This window comes from Macaca thibetana, chromosome 16 (genome assembly GCF_024542745.1).
Source record: "Macaca thibetana thibetana isolate TM-01 chromosome 16, ASM2454274v1, whole genome shotgun sequence".
In the NCBI taxonomy this organism is placed as follows: domain Eukaryota; kingdom Metazoa; phylum Chordata; class Mammalia; order Primates; family Cercopithecidae; genus Macaca; species Macaca thibetana.
The window spans coordinates 17,251,839-17,274,082 of NC_065593.1; the positions used below are offsets into that span (position 1 = coordinate 17,251,839).

The window sequence follows — 22,244 nt, forward strand, 5'->3', positions numbered from 1 at the left end:
GGTTTTGTAGTTCTGGGAGTTGACTGTTTAATCTTACTAGACCCAAAAATGCTAAGGAGTCTACTTCTAATAGTATGGAGAACACTGATAGTCCTTGGCGTGAACTGTTAAGAGAGTTGTGCAAAGTAAATGCACTTGATATTCCCGAGTCACCTCTCTTGAGAATCGAGGAGTTGAGTGACTCCATACGTGATACCTTTGGCCATATGTGGAGAACCAAGGACTGTAATGAAGTTGGTTGGTGCTCCTAAGTTTGCCGGACAGAGTGATGAAAGAAGAGGATGATCTCAGGGATTCTGTCTCCAGAAATGCATACTTAGCCTCACATCTTCCGAGATTGCCCTGGGTGAGAGTCTTACCTCCTTTAGACAAAGGGCTGAAATTGTGGAAAATCACACACAAGCTCCTATCACGTGAGTGGCTGACCTCCAGTGAAAGGTGCACACTCAGCCTCAGCGGTGTCACTGTTAAAATGAGAGCATTGATTGGGAAAGAATGGGACCCAGTGCATAATTGGAATAGGCATAATTAGCATCTGGCAGAGTCCCCACATTGGCTCCCTGACCAGTAGGCTGAGAGCTGTTACAGTGGGAAAGGCCAAGTGAAAGCCATCAGTGCTGGCTTTACCTAGAAAAATAGTAAATAGAAACAATATCGCACTCCTGGAGGGACTGCAGAGATTGGTGCCATCATCAAGAACTTGAAAGATGCAGGGGTGGTGGTTCCCACCATGTTCCCATTGAACTGTCCTATTTGGCCTGTGCAGAAGACGGATGAATATTGGAGGATGTCAATGGATTATTGTAAGCTTACCCAAGTGGTGACTGCGATTGTAGCTGCTGTGCCAGATGTGGTTTCGTTGCTTGAACAAATTGACACATCTCCTGGACCTGGTGTGCAGCCATTGACTTGGCAAATGCCCTTTTCTCCATTCCTGTCCGTAAGGCCCACCAGAAGCAATGTGCCTTCAGCTGGCAAGGCCAGCAATATACCCTCACTGTCCTACTTCGGGTATATCAACTCTCCAGCTCTGTGTCGTAATATTGTTTGCGGAGATCTCGATCACTTTCCCTTCCACAAGATATCACGCTGGTACATTACATTGATGACGTTATGCAGATTGGACTCAGTGAGTGAGAAGTAGCAAACACACTGGACTTACTGGTGAGACATTTGTGTGCCAGGGGGTGGGAAATAAATCTGAAATACATTCAGGGACCTTCTACCTCAGTGAAATGTTTAGGGGTCCAGTGGTGTGGGGCTGTCAGGATACTCTTTCTAAGATAAAGGGTAAGTTGCTGTGTTTGGCCCCTCCTACAACCAAGAGAGAGGCACAACACTTAGTGGATCACCTGGGATTTGGAGGCAATGCATTCCTCATTTGGGTGTGTGACTCTGGCCCATTTATCCCGTGACCCGAAAGCCTGTCGGTTTTGAGAGGGGTCCAGGACAGGACAAGGCTCTGCAACAGGTCCAGGCTGCAGTGCAAGCTGTTCTGCCAGTTGCGTCCTATGACTCAGCAGATCCAGTGGTGCTTGAGGTGTCAGTGGCAGACAGAGATGCTGTTTGGAGCCTCTGGCAGACCCCCACAGGTGAATCACAGCAGAGGCCTTTAGGATTTTGGAGCAAGGCCCTACCATCTTCTGCAGATAACTACTCTTCTTTTGAGAGACAGCTCTGGGCCTTGGTAGAAACTGAACATTTGACTATGAGTCAGCAATTTACCGTGTGACCTGAACTGCCTGTCATGAACTGGGTGCTTTCTCACCCATCCAGCCTAAAGTTGGGTGTGCACAGCAGCATTCCATCATCAGATGGAAGTGGTATATATGTGATTGGGCTTGAGCAGGTCCTGAAGGCACAGGTAAATTACATGAGGAAGTGACTCAAATGCCCATGGTTCCCACTGCTGTCACCCTGCTTTCTCTCTCCCAGCCTGTACTGATGGCCTCATGGGGTGCTCCCTATTATCAGTTGACATCTTGGTGTGTCACCTGAGCCTCATTTTCCTCAGTTGTTAAAAAGGATACCTGTACCGTCTGTGCCTCCCCCTCACCTTACTGTGAGGACGGAATGATATGTATGTGGAAGCACCTTATTGGTTGTAAAATGCCGTTGGAAACTGTGGTAATGGTGGTGGTTGTATTGTCATAATCATTGTCTTAGTGTCTTAGTATAAAAGCAGTTACGCTTTTACTCTTAATGCACTGAACTTTATTTCTACCCTGTATTCTATATGCAAGACTTCCTTAAAAACGTCTATTAGTGTTTAAGTGCTTATACGTTTTTGAAGTTTGGATTGAAACAAATAATCATTATTCTAAGTCTTCTAAAATTATTTTCTTTTTTTTTTTTTTTTTTTTTTTTGAGACGGAGTCTTGCTCTGTCGCCTAGGCTGGAGTGCTGTGGCCGGATCTCAGCTCACTGCAAGCTCCGCCTCCCGGGTTTACGCCATTCTCCTGCCTCAGCCTCCCGAGTGGTTGGGACTACAGGCGCCCGCCACCTCGCCCAGCTAGTTTTTTGTATTTTTTAGTAGAGACGGGGTTTCACCGTGTTAGCCAGGCTGGTTTCGATCTCCTGACCTCGTGATCCGCCCGTCTCGGCCTCCCAAAGTGCTGGGATTACAGGCTTGAGCCACCGCGCCCGGCCCTAAAATTATTTTCAACTAAAATTAATTCTTTTTTTTTCTGAGACAGAGTTTCGCTCTTGTTGCCCAGGCTGGAGTGCAATGGCATGATCTGGGCTCACTGCAACCTCCACCTCCTGAGTTCAAGTGATTCTCCTGTCTCAGCCTCCCAAGTAGCTGGGATTACAGGCACCCACCACCATACCTGGCTAATTTTTTTGTATTTTTAGTAGAGATGGGGTTTCACCATGTTGGCCAGGCTGGTATCGAACTCTTGACCTCAGGTAATCCGCCTGCCTTGGCCTCCCAAAGTGCTGGGATTGCAAGCGTGAGCCACTGCACCCGGCTGAATTAATTCTTAAGTTCAGAATGCTACTGGTTCATTTCTTTAAAACTTAGATTTTTAAACAATTAAAACTGAAAATATCAGTGAAGATTGTTAATGACTCCTTTTAATTTAGCCGGTTCAGATAGGCCACCAGGCAGGGGATGTGGAAACTACTGTGGCTTCCCCAAAACACCAAAAATGGATGTTGTCTGTTTAGGTTTCATAGACATATTTTCGGAGTCGAAGGAAGGCCTTGATGCTCACTCGTCAATGATACTGCGGTTCCTGCACCGCAACCGGCTCTCCAGCGCGGTGATGCCCTACCCGATGCTGGAGCACTGCAAGAACATGTGCACCATGCGGTCTTCCGTGCTGAAGGAGTCTCTGGATCAGCTGGTACAAAAGGAGAAGGGTATGTGTGGGGGGGTTTCTCCTGAAAATAGTCTTACCATTTCTTCTGTCGTATTGGTAAAATGAGCCAAATCTTTTCCCTGCCTTTATTTCTGAAAATGTAAAGTCATGAGTTTGTAACATGAGAGTGTGATCTTTCTCCTCATTCCCTTGCTTCCTTCCTAACACAGCTGGTTTCTCATATTCAATTCTCTGCTCAGATGTGACTTCAGGGATGCCTTTCCTCTCTACCTAATTAACACCTCCCCCACCCCCCACCTTCTGGTCAGGATCACCTTGGCAGGTTTAATGGTCAAAAACGTGCTTATTGTTATCTGAAGTTGTAGCATTATTGATTCACTTGTGTGTTGTCTGTCTTGTCTGCTTCCTCATTGCTGCTGTGTGCCTGTTGCATGGTAGGTATTCAATGAGTATTTGCTGGATAAATGAGGGAAGCCACCGCATCCGCACTCGGAGATAGCAACAGAAGTTCACGATGTGTATAGATAGGTCTGTGGAACATAACAGAGCCCAGACATAGACACGATATACATGTGAGAATAGAGTACCAGATAAAGTCAGCGTCATACATCAGGATGGAAAGGTGAACTGCCAGCAGATGGAGTTAGGGCACCTAGTTAGCCATTTGAAGAAGAAATAAAACTAGATTTTTTTTTTTTTTTTTTTGGAGACTTGAGTTTCGCTCTTGTTGCCCAGGCTGAAGTGCAATGGCATGATCTCTGCAGCCTCTGCCTCCTGGGTTCGAGCAATTCACCTGCCTCAGCCTCCTGAGTAGCTGGGATTACAGGCATGTGCCACCACGCCTGGCTAATTTCTATATTTTTAGTAGAAACAGGGTTTCACCGTGTTGGTCAGACTGGTCTCAAACTCCTGACCTCAGATGATCCACCCACCTCGGCTTCCCAAAGTGCTGGGATTACAGGTGTGAGCCATCACCTGGCTGAAACTAGATTCTTAATACATTCCATTCACTAAAATAAATTTCAGATGATCAAAAAGTTCAGCTAAAAATAAAATGCTAAAAATATTGGAAGAAAAGAGTTCCACTTTGTGAAGTAGGGAACAGCCTTTCTAACTAGGCATGAACTCCAGAATCTGTGAAAGAAAAGATTAATAAATTGGTCTGTATGAAAATTTAACCTTCCTCACAGCAAAAAAAAATATCATAAGCAGAGTCAAAAACAAATGACATTCTAGGTAACAAAAATACATTTTGTAGCATATTAAAGATACAATTGACTGACTAAATTTTTTAGTAACTCTACCCTTGGGCAGTTATTTAACTCTGTGTTCCTTAGTTTCTTTATTTACTTTTTTGTGACAGTCTCACTCTGTCTCCCAGGCTGATGTGCAGTGGTGTGATCTCGGCTCACCGCAACCTCTGCCTCCCAGGTTTAAGCAATTCTCGTGCTTCAGCCTCCTGAGTAACTGGGATTACAGGCACGTGCCACCATGCCTGGCTAATTTTTGTATTTTTAGTAGAGATCGGGTTTCACCATGTTGGCCAGGCTGGTCTCGAACTCCTTACCTCAAGTGATCTGCCTGCCTTGACCTCCTAAAGTGCTGGGATTACAGGCGTAAGCCACTGAGGCCAGCCAGTTTCTTTATTTTTAAAATGAATTAATACATAAAGAATATATAAAAAGCACATGGCTAGGCACAGTGGCTGATGCCTATAATCCCGGTACTTTGGGAGGCCGAAGCGGGAAGATCACTTGAAGCCAGGAGTTTGACACCAGCCTGGTCAACACAGGGATGACCCCATCTCTCCAAAAATTTTTAAAAATTAGCCAGGGATGGTGGTGCATGCCTGTAGTCCCAGCTACTTGGGGTAAGGCAGGAGGATCACTTGAGCCTAGGAGATCCAGGCTGCAGTGAGCTGTGATCACACCACTGCACTCCAGCCTGAGCAACAGAATAAGACCCTCTCAAAAAAATCTCAACAAAAAAAAGTGCATGGGTTATAGTAAACACTCAAGTAAATGTTAGCTATTAAATGTATGTTTATATATACATTTGATCATGTATATAAAATATATGAATTAACCCAGAAGAACATGGAAGAGGGCAGGACCAGACTGTACTCAGAAACAAGCAGCTTAAAAAGTGTCACTCATCATTTAAAAAGTGTAAATTCAAACCGTAATTTACCATTTTCTTCTCGGCATGGTTTTGCAAATCTATCAGTGATTCAAGAATTGCACTAATGGGAGACGATGGGGTAATCCTTGGCCAGTGGATTCTTCGGAAGGTGGCATATGATTTTCACGTCCAGTAACAGTTTGAGGGACATGTGTCAAATGTGCCAACGATGTAACAGTTTGAGGGAGGCACATTTGACACATGTGCGTGAAAATCCACTCATGACACTGATGAACTGCAGAAGGATCTGGAAGGAGATTTTAAGGAAGGTTTGTGTTTCTAGGGCCAAAGTACCAAGTGTATTTCTCTTAGGTATTTTAAATAACTCTTTTTTTCCCCTTTGTGAAAGAGCTGTCATGTAATCAACTCTGGTTTCCCCTACAGAAAGCCCTGGAGATCTAACTAGAAGCCCAGAGATGGATAAACTCAAGTCAGTAGCAAAGTGCTATGCTTATATAGAAACGTCCTCCAACTCTGCAGACATTGACAAGATGACAAATGGAGAAACCTCATCCTACTGGCAGTCGGATGGCAGTGCCTGTTCACACTGGATTCGGTGGGTGGGATATAATGTTTTCTTAACTGTCTACTCTTTGTATTTTAAGTGGCTGTCTATGAAGGTGCTTTAAGAATCAAGTAAAATGACTCATGTAAAATCATGTAACCTGGCTTGTATATTCATAAATAATTTCCCTGATATTTGAAAGGAGGAAGTAACATTTGATTAATTTTAGATTAGTACTGATTTCATATCTGTTTTCGCTAGTTTCTCAGGAAAATTAATACCACAAAGAGCAAGTACTTACATGTGATTGTATTTTGGAATATCCTTTCTCTACTCTTTTTTTTGTTTTGAACAGGATCTCTTTTTGTCACCCAGGCTGGAGTGCAGTGGTGCAGTCATAGCTCAGACTCCTGGGTTCAAGCACTCTTCCTGCCTCAGTCTCAGTAGCTGGGATTTAGACATGCACCACCATGCCTGGCTAATTTCTTTCCACTTTTTTGTAGAAATGGGACCTCACTACGTTGCCCAGGCTTGTCTCAAACTCCTGGCCTTAATCCTCCTACCTTGGCCTCCCAAAGTGTTGAGATTATAGGCATGAGCCACTGCACCCTGTCCCTTTCTATACTTTTTTTATTTCTTTTTTTTTTTTTTTTGAGACGGAGCCTTGCTCTGACACACAGGCTGGAGTGCAGTGGCATGATCTCTGCTCACTGCAGCCTCCATCTTCTAGGCTCAAGCAGTTCTCCTGCCTCAGCCTCCCGTGTCGCTGGGATTACAGGTGCCTGCTGCCACACCCAGCTAATTTTTTTATTTTTAGTAGAGACAGGGTTTCACCATGTTGGCCAGGTTGGTCTCGAACTCCCGACTTCCCAAAGTGCTGGGATTACAGGCATGAGCCACCGTGCCTGGCCTCTTTCTATACATTTTTGAAATTCACTGTATGTGACTGAGTTGGTCACTTTAGAAGAAGAAATGGTATGGTCAGGAATCCTGGAGTGGAGCTGATGATAATAAACAGTGGTTTTCTGGAAGCTCTGAAGCTGCTATTGAAATTTTCACCTGTCCCCTCAGAAAACAGGCTAATTCCAATTGGTAGAACTAAGTGCCAGAAATAATTGTATTGTTTCCTCTTAGAGGGCACATTTGACCTTTAGACATCTAATTTATAGATGAGAGAATATACTCAGTTTTTTGTATGCAGTTTACAATTTGCTTTTTTGCCAGGTAAAGGGAGTTTGTTAGAATGTTCATATTGTTCTTTCTTCCTGTACAGATAGCTTAAAAGGAATCGTAAGATTAATCTTGAACTGAAAGATCTTTTAGAGATGTGGGAAGGTCAAGGTCAGAAGGACTTTGAAACTCATAGCCAGCATTTCAAGTTGGTGGCTGTTAGGAAAATCAGTCTTTGTGTATATCAAATGTAAGCTGTTTGAGATGGGACTTCTGGATCCTGTCAGTTCTTGACTCCTATAAACATTTGTAGTTTCTGCTTTTTGTGTTTTCCAGTTTAAAAATGAAGCCAGATGTTGTGCTTAGGCACTTGTCCATTGCAGTGGCTGCCACTGACCAGAGCTACATGCCACAGCAGGTGACAGTAGCTGTGGGGAGGAATGCCAGCGATCTTCAGGAAGTCCGAGACGTGCACATCCCCAGCAATGTCACTGGTTATGTGACGCTGCTGGAAAATGCCAACGTCAGTCAGCTCTGTAAGTCCAACAGAACTCAGGGGATAGGGAGAGGCAAGGAAGTACTATTTTTTAGCAGAAGGCCCTTTGAAGTGGAGAGGCGGTTAGTTTTTGAGATTTGGTTTGCTTCTTAGGACGTACACAAAAGTGGTCATTATTTCATTCATTAAGTGTTGTAGAGGCCGGGCGCGGTGGCTCAAGCCTGTAATCCCAGCACTTTGGGAGGCCGAGACGGGCGGATCACGAGGTCAGGAGATCGAGACCATCCTGGGTAACACAGTGAAACCCCGTCTCTACTAAAATACAAAAACTTAGCCGGGCGAGGTGGCAGGCGCCTGTAGTCCCAGCTACTCGGGAGGCTGAGGCAGGAGAATGGCGTGAACCCGGGAGGCGGAGCTTGCAGTGAGCTGAGATCCGGCCACTGCACTCCAGCCTGGGTGACAGAGCGAGACTCCGTCTCAAAAAAAAAAAAAAAAAAAAAAAAAAGTGTTGTAGAAATTATAGAAAAGCCTCGGGGCCTGCTGACTCGCCTGTAATCCTAGCACTTTGGGAGGCCAAGGCAGATGGATCACTTGAGATCAGGAGTTTGAAACCAGCCTGGCCAACATGGTGAAACCCCGTCTCTACTAAAAATACAAAAATTATCCAGGCATGGTGCTGCACCACCTGATTACATGGTGCTGCACACCTGTAATCCCAGCCACTTGGGGGACTGAGGCAGAAGAATCACTTGAACCCAGGAGGCTACAGCTGCAGTGAGCGGAGATCACGCCACTGCACACCAGCCTGGATGACAGAGCAAAACTCCATCTCAAACAAAAAAAAGAAAGAAAGAAATTATATAAGAACAATGGAACCATTTTTTTCATTAAAAAATATATATTTATATATATCATCTATATTTTATTTATATATTAAAATATATATATATATATATTTAGACAGGATCTTTTTTTGTCACCCAGGCTGGAGTGCAGTGGTGCAGTCATAGCTCACTGTAACCTCAGACTCCTGGGTTCAAGCAGTCTTCCTGCCTCAGTCTCAGTAGCTGGATTTAGACATGCACCACCGTGCCTGGCTAATTTCTTTCCACTTTTTTGTAGAAATGGGGCCTCACTATGTTGCCCAGGTTGATCTCAAACTCCTGGCCTTTATCCTCCTACTTTGGCCTCCCAAAATGTTGGGATTATAAATATATATATAAAAAATGAATATATATGTTTATATATATGTTTATACATATATATGTATGTTTATATGTGTTATATATGATATATATATCATATATATATGTTCTTTTTTTTTTTTTTTGAGATGGAGTCTCACATTGTCGCCTGGGCTGGGGTGCAATGGCGCGATCTCAGCTCGCTCCAACCTCCGCCTCCCAGGTTCACGCGATTCTGCTGCCTCTGCCTCCCGTGTAGCTGGGATTACAGGCGCTCACCACCACACCCGGCTGACTTTCTGTATTTTTAGTAGAGACAGGGTTTCACTATGTTGGCCAGGCTGGTCTCGAACTCCTGACCTCATGATCCGCCCGCCTTGGCCTTCCACAGTGCTGGGATTACAGGCGTGAGTCACTGTGCTAGACCATTGAAAAATATTTTATTCCCGTTTTCTTATTGGAAAATTAGAAAAATATAAACAAAAATATTCAAGTCCTACTACCCAGTGATTGTTACTGTGACTACCTTGGTGTGGATCCTTGCAGATCTTTCCTTGTGTTTGTGTATTTGTGTGTGTGTGTTTGTGTGTATGGTTTACATACACACACATATATGCACACATATATACACACCTTTTTTCCTAAAAAATAGAGCTGTATGTTTCTGTTCACATACATCTATACATATCTTTTTACAAAAACGTTGATAGTCTTTGCATGTTCTTTTGTAATTTTTTAGAACGTGTTGTATTCACAAGCACCCTGATTTAGTGTTGTAAAAATATACTGTAATTGGCCGGGGGCAGTGGCTCACACCTCCAGTCCCAGCACTTTGGGAGGCCAAGGCGTGCAGATCACTTGAGGTCAGGAGTCCTAGACCAGCCTGGCCAACATGGTGAAACCCTGTCTCTACCAAATACAAAAATTAGCTGGGCATGGTGGTGCATGCCTGTAATCCCAGCTACTTGGGAGGCTGAGGCAGGAGAATCACTTGAACCCGGGAAGCGGAGGTTGCAGTGAGCTGAGATTGCTCCACTGCACTCCAGCCTGGGTGACAGAGCAAGACTCTATCTCAAAAAAAAAAAAAAAAAAAAAAAAGCCGTAATTTTAACCCACCCCTCAGTCTTGGACATTTAGGTTGTTTCCAATTTTATACCATTATAACCTTGCTTTACACATAGCATTTTGGAAATAATCACAATTCTGTGATTGCTTTCCAGGCTTATTTCATTCAGGGAGCCGGAATGCTTCATGTTTTATCTCATTTCTTCTAATGCTTTCCTGGGCCAAAAGAAGTATTCTTTGCTCAAAGGAACTGAGGCCTAGGAAGGTAGAGTCTTTGTGTCCCACCCCTAGGCAAATAAATAGTTAGGTCTGTGGATTAGAAGCTTCCTGTCTTATATTGTGGTCTTTTCTCTAAGTTGTGTCGTTTGTAACTTCTTACCTTCTCTCCTCTGACCCAAATAAGAAATTGTGACATCTCTTAAAAGTGAGTCATGTATATGTCATCTGTTTGGATTTGATTATTAAAAATAAATTATCACAATTGCTTATAAGCCAGCTACTGTTCTGTAACTTAATCCAAATTTCAGAATCCTAGGAAGAATTCTAGAAATGTTCTCACAGTGTATTCAGACAGGCTTGTTTTAAGTTGTTCTTTGTGTAGTTTTTTTCAAGACTCCTAAGTTCCTAAGAAGTTTTGTTGTAAAGACTTAAACCACCCTTAATTTTACATATTATTCTTATGATTTCTTAGATTTGTCAATGCTTTTTGACAAATTTATTATATAGTAGTTCCATTGCACATGCTATTTATTTCTGTCATCAAAGTGTATCTTCAGAATTTTCTTTTCAAAATGTCTATTACTATTTTGCTTTTAGTTGGGAGCCCAGCATTTGCCTAACTAAAGAAGTTAATCCAATACTGAATGTTTTGTTTATGCTCGACAGATGTCCAGATTAACATAAAGCGTTGTCTTAGTGATGGCTGCGACACTAGAATTCATGGTCTCAGGGCTGTTGGCTTTCAGAGAGTTAAGAAGTCTGGGGTCTCAGTCTCAGATGCTTCTGCAATATGGTATTGGTCTCTGCTGACATCTCTGGTGACGGCTTCTATGGAGACAAATCCCGCCTTTGTCCAGACAGTGCTGCACAATACTCAGTAAGTCATTCCCTCTATTTTCCAGCCCCCTCAACATGCCCTCATTCTCCCGTCATCCTTTAAGGAGTATCACTGAGCCGCCTTCCATCATTGATCGTCGTGGCTCAGTCAGCTCGGCCTCAGGTGCCCTAGTGTTTCCTGTTGGTGCCTCTCAGCTCCACAGCGCTTCTCTCTTTGATTGACGTTCTGACTTTACACACTGAAAAAATGCCCATTCCCCCTTCCTGCTCCTCCTCACACAGTTCCTACAGTGTTCTTCATCAGCTCACTAAATGGACCAGTCTTGTGGAAGGTCACTTAATGCTGTGCCTGTTCCTTGTCCATTGGGAAGTAATTGCTCATGTTTATATAGGATTTGATGTTGGATAAAGCACTTTCAGATGCTGTCTATTATTTTACCTACTGACACTGAAATGTACCTGTGAAAATTACCCCATTTTATAGACGCAGATGTTGTGACCTTTCCTGAAGTCACATGAGCAGGCTACAGTAATGGATCCGTTGAGGGCTGTTTCCACTAATGAGTGAAATCTTTTCAGGGGTACTAAATTAATTTATTTTGAAATGTAGAGTACTTTAAAAAAAATGATTAGGGCAGAAAGACCAAGTAGTAACATATAAGACAAATACAACCAGCTATAGCAGCACTGAAATATTAGTATTGTGCAGATTCAGCAACTGATAATAGGCACCTATAGTGTAGGCTGTGAGAGTATCAGCCAAAAAGAGATTGCTAATATTTTGTTTTCAAGACATCTTTTGAGATTTGTTAGCACTATTGAGTAAAACTGTTTAGCAAATAACACTGCTGTAATGCTAGTTCTGAAGGGTAATAGTTGGCCATACCTTGTTCTTTCTTCGTGTTTTAACATGTATTCTCACCAAATTATTTCATACTTAGAGAAGCATTGCAAGTTTACAGTTAACAAATAATTTTTATTTCTTCCTCAGTCATTAGAGAGTAATTTGCCAGCCTGTGCCCCGTCGTTCCTGCATACTTTAGTGTGTATTTCCTGTAAACAAGAACATTTACTGACAACCATTGAAATCAGGAAATCCACATTGGTGCACTTTGCTGCGTTGCCACCATCTCATCCTCAGACTCCCTTCAAGTTTGGCACGTTGCCCCAGTCACGCCCCTTACAGCAAAAGGATCCAGCGAAATACTCTGCATTTCATTGTCATATCTCTTTAGTTTCCTTCATTCTGGAACAATTCCTCAGTATTTCCTTGTCTTTCCTCAGTATGTCCTTGACCCTGATACTTTTGAAAATTACAGGTCAGTTATTTTGAAGAGTGTCCTTCAGTTCTGGTTTATTTGATGTTTCATCGTGATCAGATTGAGGTTTTGTATCTATCTCTAGCAGGAATATCATAGAAGTGATGCTTTGTTCTCATTGCATCTCGTCGGGTTGCACCCAACTTCAGATAGTCCTCATTCTAGTGCAGTCATGTTAACTTTGATCACTTGATTAAAGTGATTTTTGCCAGACTTTTCCATTGTAAAATAATTTTTTTTCACTTCATAATTAATATGTTGAAGATGGTACTTTGAGACTGTGTAAATATCTCATTCCTCATCAAAACTTTATATTAGTGGATTCCTGTTTATGCACTAGATTATAGTCAGCTGCAGTTTTGATGCTTATATTATCCTGGAGTTGGCTGGTGGCAACCCCTTCAGTCTGGCTTGTGTGTCCTTTTGACATGCCTCATTATTCTTGGAATGCTTCCATATGTTCTGACACAAGATATTCCAGGCTTATCTTGAATGTTCCCTGCATTAGTCCTGGAATCAGCCATTTTTCTGAATCAGGGCTCTCTAGGTGGAGATCTACCTGCCTTGGCCTCCCAGAGTGCAAAGATTATAGACATGAGTCATCGTACCTGTCCTATTTCTTTATTTGTGACTCCCTTCTCTGATATTAAGAAACTTGCTTCCCATCATCCTTGATACATTTTCATACTTACTGAGTTCTCCTCTATGTAACCACTGTCCCATTGTCCCTGCCCTTGCGTGGACACCCTCCCTATCCCATTCCTGCTCCAGCATCTTTTGCAGACCTGCTGCTGTGGCTACCATTGCACAGATGCCCTTCTTATCTTCCTTGAGTTCCTATAGCCTGTGCCAGGCCACCCTTCTTGCCCCACTTGGTGCCTGCATTCCATATTAGGCCATACCTTTGTGAAGATACCTTTCTCACCCTGCTCAGGCTCTAAAACCTCACTGTAGGCCACCATGACTACTCCCCTTACTCCCCAGACACATACAGATGCCAACGTTGCACAACCCCACCTTATGGACTGGATTTTCAGGAAAAGGAAGAGGTTTCTACATTATTTTTTTGAAGATGTGGCAAGTGGTTGAAGAATGGACAGATTTTAAAGTTTGCGTCCCTGCTCAGTTTTACTAGTTCATCTGCAATGATATTTTCATGCACTCCTGCCTTTTTAAGATTAGTGATCAAATCTATTTTAAAATTAAAGATTTATTGAAAAAATATCAATGAGGAAAAATAGGTAAGGAAAAGAATATTTTGGGACAGAAGTGTTTGCCTGTATCAGTGGAAATACATTCAGTAAATGACTGCATGCTACTTGTGAGCATTATCCCTCACTGATCAGCTGCACCTGTGTGTAGCTGCCATGTTTGTGCAACCCAAAAACAGCTCATTGTGCAGACAGGAGCAGAACTAGGGCAGAGCGTGAGCTGACACAGTGTTAGCTTTGCTGTATTGTCTCTATTTTGAAATGTAGAAATGAAATTGTTTCAGGGATTTTCATTACCATTATCATTAAGCGACTATCTAAATTGTAGAATTTTGAGTTATTTTTGATACATTCACAGAATACCTTGAAATTTTTCATGGTACACTCACTCACCTAGCACAGTTGCTGGCACACAGTGGGGCTCAGAAGTCATTTGTTGCATAAATTTTTGATGACTGCTAACCTAGAGGAGGTAAAGCTATTGGGGGATTCAGAAAGATACATGTAAGCAAAGACAAGAAAAGGGAAACATTAAAACAGACATTAAGGTGGAAAGGCCAAGAAACATGGCAGGAATGGAGATGGTGATGGGCTCATCTGTTTAGGAAAACATGAAATTCATGACACCTCTTTAGATACCATAGATCTTCAGGTCCTAGGTATACAATTTTCTTGTTTTTTTCCCTATTGCTGCTGAACAAATTATAAAATAAGTTTTCTACTGAGCCACAAGCTGCTCTGCCTCTTGGGTCAGTTTTTCTAACACTACTTAACGTGAAAGCTGGATTCCAGAGAGCTGAATAAGCTTTATTCCACAGAGGGAGGTAGAACTCCTAAAAGAAAGAAAGAAACAGACACACACAAAACCCTATCAAACTACTTAGCACTATGACTCCTGGGCAAAAAGAGCTAGTTTAGGCCAGGCACGGTGGCTTATGCCTGTAATCCCAGCACTTTGGGAGGCTGAGGCGGGTGGATCACGAGGTCACGAGTTCAAGCCCAGCCTGGCCAAGATGGTGAAACCCCATCTCTACTAAAAATACAAAAAAATTAGCCAGGCTTGTGGCGGGCTCCTGTAATCCTAGCTACTCAGGAGGGCGAGGCAGGAGAATCGCTTGAACCTGGGAGGTGGAGGTTGCAGTGAACCGAGATCACGCCACTGTGCTTCAGCCTGGATGACAGAGGGAGATTCCGTCTCAAACACTGCAAAACAAAACAAAACAAAAAACAAAAAAGGGGCCAGTTTATATTGTTTGCCAGCTTCTCTGTGGGAACACTGTCTGTTTATAAGGGATTAGTCAAAACAAGCTTGTAACAGTTTATTTTTTGTCTAAATTCAGTCTGGTTTTCTGATTTTACGTTTTCCTCTTCTAGGAAGGCACTGCGGCACATGCCTCCACTGTCTCTCTCACCAGGATCTACAGATTTCTCAACTTTCCTCTCTCCTAATGTGCTGGAAGAAGTGGACAGTTTCCTCATAAGGATAACTAGGTAAAATCAAGGCTGACGAGGGTAAACTCTGTGAGGAATGGAGTGCATATATGCTTGTTAAGTCTTTAAAAAATATATGTTAATCTTTTAACCATCACCACTAAAAATGTTTGCTTTTTAGTAGCTAGAGAAAGTGACATAATAGTTCACTCATCTAAACTCCATTATTTAGCGATATCACCTGACCGGAAGAATTGGGAAGGCAGGGGAGGGGTGTTGCAGGGCCCGAGGGGGCTAGTCTTGTGATTCTGATAGAACAGAAGTCTCAAAGTCCAACTGGCATAGCCTTCCCTCACTCAGAACCTGCTGACCTTCACATGCAGGTCCAGGGAGCCTGATTACCTGTAGAACTGGGAAAGGGCGCCTGGATAGCTTGATAGAAGAGATCACTTTGTGTGGGGACACTCAGTTCTGCCTCAGTGAGCCCTGAGGACATTACTGCATTAGAGGACAAAACAGTCCCTGAGCCATCTAGATCGTTTTTAACGTTTCAGTGTAATGTGTTTAAAGTAAAGGCAAAGAAATATAATTCAGTGTAATACATTTTTGGTACTTCAAGCATAAACCCTCAACTCTCTGGCCAAGTCAGCTCATTACCCAAGGCTTCTTAATAGCGGAGGCTTATTAGAGTAGCTTGTTGGTATTATTTAATATTTAAAGATTAAAGGTTATAGAAGTGAGGCTTTCATTCCTTGGCTCTCTGGATTGATTTAATTTTTCCTTAGGTTATCTTAAGGTATTTTGAAAAATATTTCTGATAAACCTGTAGAAAGCATGTGGCAGGTTAATGTTACTTGTGGTGATCACTTCCATGGGGTTTGAGCCACCTGGATTTTTTCATGTTTTTAAGAAGTGAAAAGTTTTTATTCTTTGCTTATAGCTGCTGTTCTACCCCAGAGGTAGAACTGACTCTTCTGGCTTTTGCACTCGCAAGAGGAAGTGTTGCCAAAGTGATGAGCTCTCTATGCACCATCACTGACCATCTGGACACACAATATGATGCCTCATCCCTCATCCTGTCCATGGCGTCAGTCAGACAGAACCTGCTCCTCAAATATGGTAAATATGGTAAAACATGGGGGTGATGGAAATGTCCACAGTGGACACATCATAAAGCTGTTCTTCGCCATGTGACCTCCTGGTATCTTCTCATCTTTTTGGGTTGTTATAGTTACACCATGATTCCTGGATGAGCATATCCTCTGAGTATCAGACCTTACTAGGATTGGCAGGGAGAAGGGGGATTTTGGTTCGTTTATGTGATGGCAGTATCACCAGAAGAGGACACTTGAGTGTCCACAAGGCTGTGCTCCCACAATCTGCTTGCAGAATTACTCAGGTCTGGTGGCCATTTGAACACAGCCATCTTTGGTAAAGTACTGAAGTGTCTCATTGTGTAGGCCAACAGGGTTGGAGTAGTTCTTACCTGTTGGAGGGAGGAAGCTAGCCAAGATACGATGCAAAGGAATCTTTGTCTTAGAATGCATCCCTCTGCATTCCTGTGATAGCTGCTCTGAAGGATTTGGACACCTGTCTGCCACCGCTTTCCCCTCTTGGGCCTAGCAGTAATTCCTATGAGCACTTTTCTGCTAAACCAGGATGGGGCCTTATCGTCCTTCTCAACACAGGAGCCCATAAAGTTACTCCCAAAGGACTGCAGTGCAGCACTTCCTCTTGCAAGTGCAGCCTTCCTGGACTCCGCAGTATATGGTATTGGGTCTCATCCTGTTTGCAGTATTGCAGTGATATTTCTGCCATTTTACTTATTTATTTTGGGAGAGAGTGTCTTGCTGTGTTGCACAGATTGGAGTGCAGTGGCATGATCACAGCTCACTGCAGCCTTGACCTCCCAGGTTCAAGTGATCCTCCTGCATCACTCTCCCAAGTAGCTGGGACCACAGGTGCATGCCAGCATACCTGGTTAATTTTTTAAATTTTCTGTAGAGATTGGGTCTCACTATGTTGCCTAAGCTGGTCTCCCAGGCTGAAGCAGTCCTCCCACCTTGGCCTCTTAAAATGCTGGGACTACAGGCATGAGCTACCACACCTGGCCCCTGCTGTGACGTCTCTACCTTTGTCTTAATATGACTGACTTAATGGCTTCTTTGTATGTTATTTTTATTTTTATTTTATTTATTTATTTATTTTTTGAGACAGAGTCCTCCTCTGTCACCCAGGTTGGAGTGCAGTGGCATAATCTCAGCGCACTGAGACCTCCACCTCCCAGGTTCAAGTGATCCTCTCGCCTCAGCTTCCTGAGTAGCTGGGACTATAGGCATGCGCCACCATACCTGGCTAATTAAACAAATTTTTTTTTAGAAATGAGCTCTCCCAGTGTTGACCATGCTGGTCTCAAACTCCTGGACTCAAGCAGTCCTCCCACCTCAGCCTCCCAAAATGCTGGGATTTACAGGCATGAGCCACGATGCCCAGCCTGTTTAATTTTTTTTTCTTTTGCCTGTTTAAATTTTAAAGTTAGACAATTGATGTCCTATAAATCTAGTTTCCTCCCTAAATTTTGAAAAGTTATTTTCTTGGGTGGTTGGGGGTTGCACCAGTGAACAGCCCAGAGCAGGCATGGCTGGGTAGAAGGGATAGCAGGTAGTGTCTGAAAGCTGAATAGAATTTAGATTGATGGTTGTTCAGGCAGGGAGCGGTGGATAGGAAGGAATGGGGTAGTGTTCTAGTTCTAGGTCATATCATAGGTGAACGGGTGTTCATTATATTATTAAAATAAAAGGAAAACATTTTCAGATCATTATAGCAAAAGATAATTTATATGTATATATAAATATATATATATATTTTTTTTTGCCAAAGCCAAGTGTTCTGAAAAAGTTGATTTTTCTAATTCTTCAAACAGAAATTTTGCCTGAAGAGATGATTTAAAGAAACAAGACCTAAAATATTTTATATTTAAATGCAATTGTAATAAAGTTAATTATTGGCTCCAAAATAGTATCTTAGGAATCACCTCCCCCCCCAGATATGTTCAATCTGTGTTATCAACCTATATCTTATAATGTCCTTTTTTCAGAACAATGATTGTTCTAGAAAGCTGTCCTTGGAATCACTCAGGGACATAGCTGTACTTTGTCTCTTTCAGGAAAGCACAAAGGGATGGTGTCAACTTTTGTCCAGTATTCCTGCTCTATTTCAGGTTTTAAACAGGGAGATTTTTAGTTGGTAGTATGAGTAGCCACAGGACTCTTGTTTCCACACATAGGTGTGCTAGATTCCAGTTCTTCATATTTTAGCTTAAGGCTTGCTTTTCCTTTTCTTTGGTCAGGTAAACCTCTCCAGTTGACTCTTCAGGCATGTGATGTCAAAGGAAAAGAAGATAAATCTGGACCCGAAAACCTCCTTGTTGAACCATGGACAAGGGATGGTGAGTGGTGGGTCTGTCTGTCTCTAGTGTGCTCGATAGACAGGAGTCAGCTGTGTGAAAGCACACTGTGGGCTTTGAAATGTCCGAGGCGTGCAGTCTTCAACTTTAGGTTGTTTCTGAGTTGGCAATGGTTCTTGAACAATTTGTGTGGTTTAGTTGTAATCTGCCTGGGTGTCAATGACCTATAACAACTTAGAGGTATTTGAGAGCCTGAAGTTTTGAAAAGCAAGGATTCTTTCTCTTGGAATATAAAAAGTTACGGGGTTTTTTTTTTTTTTTTTTTTTTTTGAAAGGGAGTCTCGCTCTGTTGCCCAGGCTGGAGTGCATTGGCCGGATCTCAGCTCACTGCAAGCTCCACCTCCCGGGTTGATGCCATTCTCCTGCCTGAGCCTCCCGAGTAGCTGGGACTACAGGCACCCGCCACCTCACCCGGCTAGTTTTTTTGTATTTTTAGTAGAGACAGGGTTTCACCATGTTAGCCGGGATGGTCTCTATCTCCTGACCTTGTGATCTGCCCGTCTCGGCCTCCCAAAGCGCTGGGATTACAGGCTTGAGCCACCGCGCCTGGCCTGTTTTTTTTTTAATCGATTTTTCAGTTCCAATTGTCTTTCCATTGTGTTATCCTCAGGTAGTAGGTGCTACAGCAGGTCAGTAGCCCTTCACTACTGACTGAAAACATTGTTTAAGAAGGGTATTTCCAGGCTGGGTGCAGTGACTCACGCCTATAATCCCAGCACTTTGGGAGACTGAGGCAGGAGGATCGCTTGAGGCCAGGAGTTCAAGACCAGCCTCGCCAACATGGTGAAACCCCATCTCTAATAAAAAACTACAAAAATTAGCCCATTGCGGTGGCAGGGCGCCTGTAATTCCAACCACTTGGGAGGCTGAGGCATGAGAATCGCTTGAATCCGGGTGGTGGAGGTTGCAGTGAACTGAGATCCCGCCTCTACCTTTCAGCCTGGGTGACACAGCAAGACTCTGTTTCAACAACACAAAACAAAACAAAGAAGGGTATTTCTAGATACAGCTGATCTAGTATTTGAGTATCTAGAGGAAGCCTCACTCTTTTCCTAGTGTCAACATAATAATTGCTGATGTGCTTTTCATCTTTGCTGGAGGCTTCTTCCTTATCTCGTGATAAGGTGTTTGTGAGTCTCTTTCTCATCCGTCTTATTGGCCGCCTCGTTATCCCTTTTTCGCCTCTGTGTCCCTTTGTCCCTCACTGGACTGATTTGAATCTTGCTGATTCACTGGAGGAAGTGGAATGTTCCAGCAATGATCAGACATTGAAAGGAACTGGCCTTGCTGCTTTGTGTCTGGTTCTCCTTGGCTTTCCTCTCAGCAGTGCGTCCTCCTATATTCTCAGTGGTTGCCTCTTCTCTGTCCCGTTTCCCGTCTTCATTCTCAGCACTCGTGGAGTGCAGACCCTGGGAGAACATGCTTTTCCCAGCTGCACCTCCTCTCCTCAGTGCTCCTCTTCAGCAGTAGATGCTTAAACCAGATTGTTTCCCTACGGGCTTCCCTGAGCAGCTCAGCCTTGGCAGAAACGTTTTCTTTACTGCATCCATCTCCAGCCATACTGAAGGCCATGACTGGCTGTGAGGCTCCTGCCATTCTGAAGTGGGTGGGGCTGGGAGGAGGTGGTGTTAACTCCTTGTCCCTTTCCCTTCCCTTCCCCCAAGAAAGCCAAGACCACCTTGCCAAAGGCCCTCTGCGTTTTTCCTTCGCTTGCTGAAGATTTGGAATTTTTGTTCCTGGAGCATGTGAGGATGTGCATTTTTTCTTTCTTTCTTTTCTTTCTTTCTTTCTTTCTTTTGACAGGGTCTCGCTGTGTCACCCAGGCTGCAGTACAGTGACGCCCGGGTTCACGCCATTCTTCTGCCTCAGCCTCCCAAATAGCTGGGACTACAGGCGCCCACCACTGCGCCCGGCCAATTTTTTTATTTTTAGTAGAGACGGGGTTTCACCATGTTAGCCAGGATGGTCTCCATCTCCTGACCTCGTGAGCCACGGCGCCTGGCTGAATGTGGATTTTTAACACTGTTCATGGGCATTTCTCCTGGTAGTAGATTTTGCCAGCTCTTGTGCCTGGTCTGATTTGAATATTTTGTTATTCTCCCTGTGTCTTTTACCTGCCCAGTTCTCCTTCCTGCTTTTTCCCCCTCTTAGATTGAGTGGGTTTTAAAAATCTAGCTGTAGTTTGTGGATTTGCTCTTTTTGCCATGTGCCTGAGAAGCACAAGGGTGGGATGTGAATGGGTGTGGGGAGCACTGGGTTCCTCCTGCTTCCTCCCTTCAGCCATCACTATCTGCTGCTTGTAATTCAGGTTTGGTGTTGGTCTGTCTTGCTGCACTGCAAAAAGTAACCCTTAAGAGACAGACAAGAGAAAAGTACTCATGGCCAGAGCTGTTGGGTTTGGGGGTGATTTTTTCTTCCCCTTGTTGGAGTAAAAGCTCTTCTCATGGGTACATGTCTGGTTCTCCAACTGTGGGGAAGTACCATTTTTGGACAAGTGCCACTGCAGGGCCCACAGAATGCCCAGAGAACTCAAACGCTGATACTTCAGGGGGCTAACGACCACTGTCACTTGATCTGGTATTTTAAAGGAGTACTGGGTGCTACTGATAGGAACGGAAGTGGTAGATTTATTAAATCCTCTAAATCTAATTGGTTTTTTTTTTTTCCCTGTCATCTAAAAAGAATAAATTTGGCAAGTGGAGGGCAGGGTGTCAAAACTTGTAGATTTAAAATACCACAGTTCAGCCAGGTGCATTGGCTCACGCCTGTAATCCCAGCACTTAGGGAGGCCGAAGCAGGCGGATCACCTGAGGTCAGGAGTTCGAGAACAGCCTGGCCAACGTGGTGAAACCCCATCTCTACTAACAATAGAAAAATTAGCCAGGGATGGTGGCAGGCACTTGTCCCAGCTACTTGGGAGGCTGAGGCAGGAGAATTGCTTGAACCCGGCAGGCAGAGGTTGCAGTGAGCTGAGATTGCACCATTGCACTCCCGCCTGGGTGACAAGAGCAAAACTCTGTCTCAAAAAAAAAAAAAAATCACAGTCAAACCTGTGAGCTAGGCTGGGCACAGTGGCTCATGCCTGTAACCCCAGCACTTTGGGAGGCAGAGGTGGAAGGATTGCCTGAGGCCAGCAGTTTGAGACCAGCCTGGACAACATAGTGAGACCTAGTCACTACAAAAAATAAAAAAAAATTGCTGGGCATGGTGGTGTGTGCCTGTGGACCTACTTAGGCTGAGGCAGGAGGATTGTTTGAGCCCAGGAGTTTAAGGCCGCAGTGAGCTATGATTGCACCACTGCATTCCAGCCTGGGCAGTAGACCGAGACCCTGTGTCTAAAAAACAAAAGTGAAAAATGAAAAAATACACGTGAGCTGGTTTCTTACCCAGAAAAGGAAGCACAGAAGTTTTATTTATTTTTTTAAGGTTTTGTTTTTGTTTTGCCTTTCTGAAAAAATGTAAATGCATATTTGTTGGCAATGTTATTTTAAAGGAGTCTGATTCTGTTGACTTAAATTATTCCTTCTGCTACTACATTGAGACTAATTAAAATTGCTGATTTATCATTTAACTTTAGACAGTACTTTAGCCTTTACACAGATTTATTTTAAATAGAGATACCCAGGCCTCTGGGAAAAGGTGACAGTTCAATAATTGGAATAGCTTTTAGTATTACTGTTAGTAGAGTTGGGTGAATTTTTGGTAATATGGATTCTTAAAATTGCCTGTAGAATTGCTCTTTCATAGAATTAAATCATATAGCTCCTGTATGAATTAGAAAAGATTCCTTTGGATTTAATTTTCTTAGTTTTGGTGACACATTTTGCACATTGT

At 43.4% G+C, this 22,244-nt stretch overlaps 1 protein-coding gene and 1 pseudogene across 2 annotated transcripts in view; one reads left to right on the plus strand and one right to left on the minus strand.

Moving 5' to 3' along the window:
* Positions 1 to 22,244, plus strand: part of ZZEF1 (zinc finger ZZ-type and EF-hand domain containing 1) — a 140,828-nt gene that overhangs the window by 22,304 nt on the left and 96,280 nt on the right. For both annotated transcript variants that reach the window (XM_050765152.1, XM_050765151.1), the window contains exons 3-9: positions 3,172 to 3,366; positions 5,892 to 6,063; positions 7,519 to 7,718; positions 10,813 to 11,023; positions 14,888 to 15,004; positions 15,885 to 16,063; positions 18,294 to 18,392. In XM_050765152.1, the coding sequence (XP_050621109.1) occupies positions 3,172 to 3,366; positions 5,892 to 6,063; positions 7,519 to 7,718; positions 10,813 to 11,023; positions 14,888 to 15,004; positions 15,885 to 16,063; positions 18,294 to 18,392 (1,173 nt within the window). The remainder of the gene's footprint in view (positions 1 to 3,171; positions 3,367 to 5,891; positions 6,064 to 7,518; positions 7,719 to 10,812; positions 11,024 to 14,887; positions 15,005 to 15,884; positions 16,064 to 18,293; positions 18,393 to 22,244) is intronic.
* On the minus strand, positions 5,660 to 5,754 carry LOC126940073 (uncharacterized; annotated as a pseudogene).